General features: G+C 42.2%; 1 protein-coding gene across 1 annotated transcript in view; it reads right to left on the bottom strand.

Annotated features, from left to right (window-relative positions):
• LOC119834282 (remodeling and spacing factor 1) overlaps positions 1-10656 on the bottom strand; it is a 17363-nt gene that overhangs the window by 1504 nt on the left and 5203 nt on the right. Inside the window, exons 9-25 of the mRNA XM_038358618.1 lie at positions 10215-10313; positions 9289-9446; positions 8826-9003; positions 8571-8689; positions 8206-8325; positions 7817-7938; positions 7369-7481; positions 6867-6972; positions 6026-6290; positions 5586-5871; positions 5286-5355; positions 4705-4796; positions 4153-4190; positions 3362-3697; positions 2827-2890; positions 1926-2022; positions 5-1075 (exon numbers count right to left, since the gene is read on the bottom strand). Of these exons, the coding sequence (XP_038214546.1) occupies positions 5-1075; positions 1926-2022; positions 2827-2890; positions 3362-3697; positions 4153-4190; positions 4705-4796; positions 5286-5355; positions 5586-5871; positions 6026-6290; positions 6867-6972; positions 7369-7481; positions 7817-7938; positions 8206-8325; positions 8571-8689; positions 8826-9003; positions 9289-9446; positions 10215-10313 (3334 nt within the window). The remainder of the gene's footprint in view (positions 1-4; positions 1076-1925; positions 2023-2826; positions 2891-3361; positions 3698-4152; positions 4191-4704; positions 4797-5285; positions 5356-5585; positions 5872-6025; positions 6291-6866; positions 6973-7368; positions 7482-7816; positions 7939-8205; positions 8326-8570; positions 8690-8825; positions 9004-9288; positions 9447-10214; positions 10314-10656) is intronic.

Genomic DNA, 10656 nt, shown 5'->3' with positions numbered 1-10656 from the left:
GGGCAAGCTGGGCATGCGGAGTGGGTGTTGGAGCCGCGCCTGAAGGTTGTCCGGAGCCGAGGTAGGTGGGGCGTAGGGACCGTACGGCCCATATTGAGGAGCGTAGGGACCAAGCGGCCGACGCCCATCCTTGTTTTCTGTGTGTTTAATTCTATTGCGCGGAAGCTCAGGCGAGATTGGTCGCTGCGAAGGTGAGCCAGGCGGGGACTGGTACTCTGGCTCCGTTTTTACCTCAGCTTTGATCTTAATGGGTAAATTGTCAGGGGAGTTTTGGCGGCTGGGAGAGACTGTTCCTTCAGAGGGACGGGGTATTGTGGGGTTGGGAATGGGCCCAGGCGGTCTCGCGCCCTGTATTAGGCCAGGGGACGGTCCACGTGGCATCTGTAGCGGGCCGTGAGGCGAGGACGCGGGGTGAACGTGCGGCATTGTGGGGCCGTGGGGCACACCGGCCGGGCCGTGGGGAGACGAAACTGGAGGACCATGTTGCATATTTACTGGCCCCTGACTCGGCCCGTGGGGAACGTTAGGGCCATGTGGCATACTAGGCCCTGGTGACATACCGTGTGGGAAGGGTACAGAGTGACCGTGTGAATCTGGTCTACCTACTGGGCGGAGAGGAAACGGGCCGGGACGGTAAGTAGGATGGTGTGGAGAGGATACCGGTGGGCCGTGCGGTGATGGGATGGGACCGTGCGGAGATTGAATTGGTCCATGTGGGGAAGGTATAGGCCCATGTGGGGATGGTAGAGGGCCGTGTGGGGATGGAATAGGGCCATGAGGAGATGAGATAGGACCGTGTGGAGATGGAATCGGCCCGTGTGGGGATGGATTAGGTCCGTGCGGAGATGGATTAGGTCCGTGTGGAGACGTAACGGGCGGGCCGTGTGGCGGCGTGGCAGAAGGTCCCGGGGGCCCGTGAGGCCCGTGTGCAGAAGAAACGGGTGGACCCCGTGGGTAGTAATACTGCGGGTACGAGGGCCGACCCTGGGGCCCGAGGCCCGGGTGCAGCTGGTACATGACGCCTTGGCCGCGTGGCCCGTAACCTGAACCTCCCGGTGGATACATCATCTGACCCCTGTAACAAGCGTGGAGAGTTATGTAAATTTATTCCACGTATTGTGCACACAATTATTTTCCCAGATTTACAAAAATTGAGGTCGCGTAATGACAGACAGATATACAACCATAATTATATGTATTGACCGCTACGGCTATTTTAAATATACTGTCTATCCTATTCTTTTACCTGCGTTTCAATAAAAGTTTTATTGTACTTCCAGTAAGTGTCGCTATCTCTAGAAACGTCATTAATGGGTGTAGTGTAACTAGCATTTTGAAACACAACATTAAAGTTGTCTTTGAGCGTCCTATCTATATAGCCTATCCGGGCCAATAGTTACCGAAGATTGTTATTTATATATGTGATCTCCAAAACAATAATAAAACCGTAAGGCATTCGTTCATACTACAAACAATTATCTACTAGCGTTTAACTAAATTGACCCGACCTCCAAATTCAATAGTTTTCATTCAAACAAAATTTCTAAAGTCGTATATATTATAACGGGATCTATTTATGAGATTTTTCTTTTCAATTTGTAGTTTCGTAGCATTCAAATTCTTTATAATAAAGGTGTGTTTATTTTGTTAGGTGAACGGGTTCATAATTGGTTATGAACATTTATTTTCCAACATTTTATAATGTAGTTTTAGTTTTCACCAATATCTGTCTCGGGACTTCCAGCGTTTCTTCGATATAACGACGCCCATAATGCTACGAAGAACTATATATCCATGTTAATCATTTGATATAAATGTGATGTAAGAAAAAGGAAGGCAGTGCTACACACACTTCACACTTCCTCAACCGAGGCAAGAATGACCTCTGCGCCAACCAGTCGAGTTATCAATCGCGTGTGACTCACCGATAGTGGTTGAGCATGTGCGGCATGCGCGTGATGACGCTGGGCTCCTCGGGCAGTGGCGCGAAGGGCTGCGGCGAGCCCGCCACCGACAGCGTGCCTGCGGACAGCCCGACCGATCCTTACTCATATTATAAACTAGCGGAATCGCCCCGGCTTCGCCCGTAGTACATATTATAATATATGCCAATTCTTTCTTTAATAAATGGGCTATCTAACACTGAAAAAATTATTCAAATCGGACCAGTAGTTCCAGATATTAGTGCGTTAAAACAAACAAACAAACGTCACAGTCGGCAATGGAGCTGGTGGGTCGCCTGATGGTAAGCGCTACCACCGCCCATAAACATTTAGAGAGGCATAAAGTACATTGCAGACCTTACGCCTTTACAAATGGATTGCCGACTTTAAATTGGGAAGGGATTAAGAAAGGATTGGCGAGAGGAATAAAGTAAAGGACTGGGAAGAGGAAAGAAAAGGGTACGTCGCAATAGAGCCGTTTTATGGTACGCATTTTATGTTTGGAGATACTTTTGAAATGAATGGCATACGCTACGTTTTTATTGAGTACTACTCTACCATTGTACTTAAGGGCTTGATAGTTAAGAGTTCCGTAAAAACGGATTATCACAAACACTTTATTGACCGTCTGTCACAAAGCTGTATATCATAAACCGTGATAGTAAACGGTTGAAAATTTTCATTAGTCTATAAAACAAATAATAAAAATACACATGGCCAAATAAAAAACAAAGTCATGCAAGGGTTGGTACGGTCATAAATTGGATGAGTTCTTTTTTTGCAGTTACTCTTGAGCTCGTTCGTACGGAACCCTTAGTCGCGAGTCCGACTCGCCTCGCACTTGACCGATTTTAGTTTTATAATGATGTCAGTTTGTACACACCTTCCCTCAGGCCGAGCTGGTCCGCTCTCCTCTCGCCAACTACGCCGCGTAGTTCGGGACGCACCTGATGGATTCATAACATATTAATCCTTACGGATATTATAAATGCGACAGTGTATATTTGTCCATATCATAATTCTGTTCGTCCCGTGTGATTTGATATACAAAAATAAAAACAAATATAGCAATGGCTATATTTGTTTTTATGGCAATGGCGCAATGGCGCAATGGCGAATGACATGACATGGTAGATATATGAGAAAATCTGAATCTGACGGAAAATGAAATCTTCGAATCTTCTTCGATCTTCGAATCGAAAACATGAAATGAATTATGAAATGGCTATTTAAATGAATCCTAAAAACTAACAAGGGTTAACAGCGTATTATATCAATAAAATTCCATTAAGAAAACCGACCAGCGACACATATATAATGTAGCCTGTCTCAAGTATCCACAAAGGACATGAAGCATCAAATCCATTAGAAATGGTACTGGTATGGATTGTTGTATCTAAGCCAGTAAGTAAACAAACCTGTAGTCTAGGAGGCTGTCCGTGCGGAAACCTATCAAATTCTGGGGGTCTCCCCCCCGGGAATGGGTTGGGGTGTCTAACCCCTGGAAACCCTTCCGGTCTATTACCATATGGCTCAGGAACCCCCGGATAACCATCCCTAAATTCTGGTTTCTCCCGCTTCATCCGCTTGCTCTCCTGCAAGGCGAGCTTCGCCAATCTCTTCTCTTCTCTCTCCTTTGCCTTCTGCTCTTTCAGTTTTTCTTTTTCTTCCTTCTTCTGTAGTCTCTCCATTCTTCTCGCTTCCTTTTCCGCTTGTTTCGCTTCGCGCTCTTGTCTTTTCTTCTCGCGTTCCAACTGTTTATGTGCAAACAGAAAAAAGTATTTAAATTTTAATGTTTATAGAATACCTATTCTATAAACTTAAAAATTCACTCAATAATGAATTTGTTTGTAGTGATTGTGGAAATGCATTGATTAGCAGAAATACACAAATAAGTTGCGAGTGCGTGGCTTTATTAAATTCTTATTTTTACCTGTGTCACGGAGATTTTTTATAACTATTTATTTTTAGGATATTTAAGAGACAACAGGTTCGATGGTTTTATTTATTTTGTATGGTTACAAAAATAAATTTTTATTTATTGGCAGTAGGCGCTTGGGTACATTTGACCGTGTTCAACAAATCGAGATATTCATCTCTGACGTGACGGATCAGTATATATACCTACTATCTACGAAGAAATGTGTATTGTACAGTGCGCTAAAAGAAGTTTTCACTTTAATAATTATAATTGTATTCAAATATTTACCTGATTTGGTCGTAGGGGTGTAGTATCTGGTCGTAAATCTGTAAACACAAGTTAATAAAAATAGTAAATTAAAGACAAATATCGTTTAGACAACATGATATATAATCAAGCGATAACAATATATTACCATATATTAATTTAGTATAACATTAACATTTAGCATTTAATCAATAGGAACCCACAAAACTAGGCTTACTGTTGTACAATATAATATAGCAGTATATTAGCAGGGTAAGAGTAATATAGTGCGTTAGGTGTATTAATATGTAAATTGTATTAAATGTATACAGTTTGTATGCGCGTGTGTGCCTTACGGTACGTTATGCGTGTGTACATAAGTACGCGCGCGTTTCTATAAAGGTGTGTGTGTACACATGAGCGCGTGCGCGTGCTCCTGTTTGCATTAAAGTGTGCGTACACATGCGCACGTGCGCATTCGTTAATGTGTGTGTACACATGGGGGTGTACACATGGATGTGTGTGTGTGTGTGTGTGAGTGTGTGTGTGTGTGTGTGTGTGTGTGTGTGTGTGTGTGCGTGTGTGTGCGCGCACCTTTGATCTTGACGCCGACGAGCTTGGCGAGCGCGTCGTCGGCGCGCGGCGAGGCGGCGCGCCCGCCCGCGCCGCGCCCGCGCCCGCGGCCCCTGCGCCCGCACGTCACGGTATATTACTTTATCGAGGGACGATTTTCGATCCTTGGTTATTCCGTCCGTCAAATATGGGATTATGCAGCCATTCAACTAAATGTCCTTTATATTTTACGGGCAAACCGACGGGACAAGTTTTAACCAAGGATTGAAAAATCGCCGAAGATCAAACGGTACATATAGACTAATAATGACATATTTAAAATACTGATATTAGATAATATAAATGTTTATTTTATTAAAGTTAATGTAAATGGGGTAGAATAAAACAAGAAAAAAAAATTTCAAGTAATTTTTTTTTTCTTATTAAAATAAATTTTATTGAACAAGTTAAGCATATAATTCGGCCGACCGATCAGAACTCAAAAAAGGCTGCATTCGTTTGCCGGAATTTCATTAATATAATATAACATATCCATTCTATTCTAGTAATTATATTGTTCGATATCAAAATATAAGGATATATGTATGTATGTATGGACGCACCTGCTGCCCCTGCCGCCGCGACCGCCGCGGCCGCGCGCCGACTTGCCCGCCGCCAGCGCCGCCTGCGCATCTGCATACAAATTTACACATGGTATGGAGATGTAAAGAGTTTTGAACTACCAAAGCTATTATAATAATTAACAACGACAATAACTACTCATTGACATTGAAGCAAAAAAAAAAAAAAAATTTTATTCAGAAAATCACCTAAACGCCATTCCATTAGATATAATGGATATATATGATAGAATGACGCCAATCACTATTTCATAGACAACCATGTAAACAGCGAGCACATACCAAGATGCGCCTGCAGCGCCTCCGTCTTGGCCCGCGTGACGTCATCGGGCAGCTTCTCCAGCGGCACCACCGCCGTCTTGCGTATCAGCTCCGATATGGCGCGCCGCCGCTCCGCGCTCGACCCGGGGGAGCGGGGGGACGCGGGGGAGCGCGGGGACGCGGGGGAGCGCGGGGAGCGGGGGGACGCGGGGGAGCGCGGGGAGGCGGGCGAGCTGAGCTCCGAGTCGTCCAGCTTGAACTCGTCCGAGCTGTCCGGCATGTGCTTGCCGCTGGACTTGTGCATCTCCTGAGGATTTAACGCGCGCTCGTTATGTGCAATGTATGAAATGAAACTATATAGAACACGATATAGAACACCATCTGTAACATAGCACATTAAAAAGGCCGGTTTTTGATTTTTTATAAATGATTCTATGCGTATATCGCCGGCGCGCACTCACGTCCTCCGACTCGGTGTTGGGCATCTCCGTGTAGTCGATCTTCTTCTGCCTTGTGCGGTGCTTGGGCGACCAGTCGTTGTCGGCGCGGTCGCTGAGGCCGCCGTAGGTGACGCGCGCGCGCACCACGTTGCCGGCCGCGTCGTACTGCGCCAGGCGGCTGCGCGCGCGCCGCTCGTGCCGCCCGTGCCGCTCGTGCCGCGCGTGCCGCCCGTGCCGCCCGTGACGCGCCCGCTTCGACTGCTTCTTCGGCTTGTGCTCCTCGGACCTGTCGACGGTGGATGTGGAGGTATGAAGAGGTGAACTGATGAAGTTTTTCAACAAAACAATAATTTATTGTACTTGTTAAAAAAAGTTTAAATTAAAGTTACTCGAGTTAGTTATCTCTGGGGGGGGGAGGAAGGTACCAGTTATTTGAACTAAATGACGACAATTCCCAATAAAAAAAAAAATTACGTCAATCGGTTAATAGAGGTGTTACCTGCCAAACCCAAAAAAATCTTTGCTATATAAATATGAGCTATATGTTTTATACATATACGGCAATTTTTAATAACGTGTTTTTGATTAAGTTTCAATAGATCGACGGGGTAGGTGGCCCAACAAACTATCAACTGACTATAGCTACAGATACCAGGCCTCTACATTTTTTCGACTATACTTTTTTGTAATTATGGTTGTTAGTTTCCAGGAAATATCACTATTATATTAGCTCTATTATGTTTAAGAACGTGTAAAATGAAATATAACATGACAAAAAAAAATCATAAACTCGATTGATTTAAAAAGCATGAAAAATTATAGAAACGTATTTTCTTTATTAATTTGAACAAGTGCACATTACTTTTTCGACCACTCCTTAGCGCCGGCCGACTCGCTGGAGCTGTCCTCGAAAACCCCTTTCTTTTTCTTCTTCACTTCTGGTGAAGATTCAACTAATTTTTTCCTATCTGTAAAATAATTCATACAACTATTTAGTACCGATTAAAAAAATACACGTAAGCATGAAAACCTCCTCCGTTTTATTTATTGATTGTAAAAATGACAGCAAAACAGTCTTTACACGATTTTAAATATTGTAAAGTCTTATGTCATATTTAACTGGTATTATTACTTGTATTGTTGAGGTTAATGCAGATATAGTTTAAATGCCTTTTTTGAAAGAAAGACAAATTGAATTTGATTTGTTTATATATTCAGGATATGGTTGTGCAAGTGTAAGTTTAGGTATAAGTGTAGGTTTAGGTGTAAGTGTAGGTGTAGGTGTAAGTGTAGGTGTAAGTGTAGGTGTAGGTGTAAGTGTAGGTGTAAGTGTAGGTGTAGGTGTAAGTGTAGGTGGTCCTCACCGCGGTGGTCGGGGCGGTGCGGGCGGCGCGCGCGCACGCACGGCGACGAGTCGCCGGAACTCGAACTGTCGCGGTCGCCGCTGGATGATAAGTCGGATGATGACGAGTCCATGCTAGAGGGAAACACAAATTATTTTTATTTAAGAAACCGTTAATTGACTTCAATGTGGTGAAATTTTAAATAAACAGTTCAATAAATACTGAAAACAGGAAGAGGCTTTAATAAATTTTGAAAATTTTTTATTTTGTCCACTTGTAACCATTTAGATTATATAGAAGTTAAAGAATAAATACTAATTGTTGGCCCTGTGTACGGACAGAGCCGAGGTGCACAAACAGTATAAAATAGGTGGTCAATATAAAATAGCTTTAATGTAAATAAAATGTTAATAAAATTCTTTTTTCATTTCAGTAAAACATAAATCAGAGCAATTATATTAATAAATACCCAGTATCTTTAAAATCTTCGTCGGTTTCATCATCATCTTCAGACGGAACGTCGAGCGAGTTGAGCTTACGCGCCTTGCGGCGTTGCTTGCGTTTCACTTTCTTAGATTCCACCGGCTTGCCCTGTTGATGCGAACATTTTATTTTAATGTTGAATGATAGCCAATAATTTATGGCAACGACAATTTTTGACAAATTGTAGATAGAATAACGTTTTATTTTAAAAGTCTAAAATAACTTAAATCTAGTTGACAATTAAGTGATGCACACAAAACTCCTTATAAGAAAGTTGATACCGTTTCAAAGAATTAAAAATAAGAAAATAGTAAATTGACATTAAATAATCGTATATAAACGATATTATTAAAATTTAAACCTGTCCACACACACCTGTTCTATGGCTTCCCTCTCCGCCTTGAGTTTTTCCTCTTCAGCTGCCTCGATGATAGTGGAGATATCCTTTCCTCTACCCTGGTTGCCTGCGCTTGTAGTTGGCTCAACATACTCCTCCTACATACAAAATAAAAACGCTTGAAATTTAGAGTGAACACTCACGAATAAGTGAATTAAAACAAATCATAAGCTTAATAGATCTGCTATCGAGGTGAGACACAAACAATAACATCTCTTACTACCTCCACAATAAAGCCTATAGTCGTACTCGTTACCTTGAAAGCGTACATACTGAGTCGAACAAAAATCGCTCTTATCACGTACACAATAAGGAGCATAATGCTATACATGTTGGTTGGCACCTTGATAGCGGAGGAGATGAGGCGGTCGTACTCCTGCGCGCGGTACGAGACGGGCAGCTGGCGGCGCGCGCGCAGCCGGTACACCGCGCCCGACGACGACGACCAGCTGCTGCTGCCGTCTGGTGGAAGTTCATTAACAACATCATTATTGTACACTTCATCATCATCATCATCATCATCATTCAAATGCAAATTTCAATAGGGCTTTTGCAAGATCAAATGCAAATTTCAATAAGGCTTTTGCAAGACGCTTACCAGAATCGTCATCGGAGTTCTCCTCAGACTGTTCTTTTTTCTCTTCCGAAGCAACCTTCTCTTCTTCTTCTTTCTTCTCTGGCTCTTCTCGCAGCTTTCTTTCTCTTTCCGCCTCCACAGTGGCCAAAAGTTCGTCATATTGCACTAATTCCTTTTCTAGTGAAGCTATAAGTAGATTCTAAAAGATAAAAATTAAAACGTGAATAATAATATATTATTGTTTAAGATTTTGAATTTTTAACCCACATTAAAGTCAGAGAATTAAAAACATCTCATTTTTTATGAGTTTCTGTAAAATATACTATTTAATTTTAATATATCATAATTTTTAATAAATTAAATGATGTGATGACATCATACATATGATTCTATTTTATTATTATTCTGCCTTTTTTCACGTGTAAATAATTTGTGTGTGTTTTTCGTATTGTGTATGTGTGTGTGTGTGTGTATAGGGTCTTACGTGCTCGCAGGGCGGGCAGTACCAGCGGCCGCTGGGCACGCGCAGCAGCAGCGGCTTGAGGCAGCTGGCGTGGTAGCCCGCGTCGCACGCGTCGCACAGCAGGATCCACTGCGGCTGCTCCCCGCTGCCGCACCGCGCGCAGAACCCGTCCGATGCGCCTGCGCAGGCACGCAACGATATAGCGAATAACGGGATATAGCACCCCTTATGGACTAGTTATAGCACACCCGAGAACTAACTAACCAGAAAATAATATGGTACATCACAGCACGGCAATAATAATCATACACCCTAGGTGTGTTAGTGTGCGCTTCTAGAAGAAGTCTAAGTGAAATAAAATTGAAATTGAAATTAGAATTAACGAATATTTCAGTTTGATTAATAATAATACACCATATAATGGGAAAATGCACAGCCACGATCCAGATTTTTGCCAGACGCGCCCTGTCTACACATCCAGCCTGACTTTATACACAACAAGTAGTTAAGAATGGTTAAGTACAGGTTCCCCCACCTCTTTCTTGCTATAAATGGCTAACCAGATGTAATAACTACCTGGGGGATTAAATTGTAACGGCATAATACAGGGAAAACTGAGTTCAGGTATCTCATGGCCCTAAATTGTCTTAGTTTACCTAGCTTCTGTTTCTCCATAGATTTTGCAACCACTCTACCACACACCTATAACCCAATTTAATTACTTCCTACTAGGATATAAGATAAGATAGGATAATGTCCTTACTAAATACGTGAATCAGACATTTAGATTCTCTATAAACCAACCATAGGTAGGTTCAATTTAGTGTTCCACAACAGATTGAACAAAACATTAAAACTTAATTTCTATCATATTGATCTTCACAATTATTATACAAGAGTTAGCAGTATGTAGTTGTAGATAAAATATAACAGCAATTTCATCTCACCTTCTTCTAAGGTCCTGGCTTGTCGAACTGGTTCATCCGTACCATCTGTTTCTAGATCAGATTCAGGCGAGAATTCATGATCCGACTTGTTAAATTCCACTGAAAAGGACACATTTATTTGTCATTCAATCAACTCTATTCAAAATCCAAACCCAAATTATGTTACTTTTGTCTACATTACTAATGTGTGAGTAGCAAAAAGTCTTTAAAGTTTCATGACACATGTTATTATCAATTTAGCACATGTGAGTAACTCAAAACATATTTATCAGTTATTGTCTATATCAGTGGTGTCAAATTTGTTGTCAGCAACTATAACATGCCCCGAGTCTATGCATGTATAAGTTTTACATGTTTCTTTTATAAATTTCTCTAGACCCCCTATAAAGCACATCGCGGAGACTTCCAAATAAAATCCACTGATCCAAGTTCCACGGATACA

The sequence above is a fragment of the Zerene cesonia genome, chromosome 19 (genome assembly GCF_012273895.1).
Source record: "Zerene cesonia ecotype Mississippi chromosome 19, Zerene_cesonia_1.1, whole genome shotgun sequence".
Lineage (NCBI taxonomy): Eukaryota > Metazoa > Arthropoda > Insecta > Lepidoptera > Pieridae > Zerene > Zerene cesonia.
This window is presented reverse-complemented; position numbering and strand designations above follow the sequence as displayed.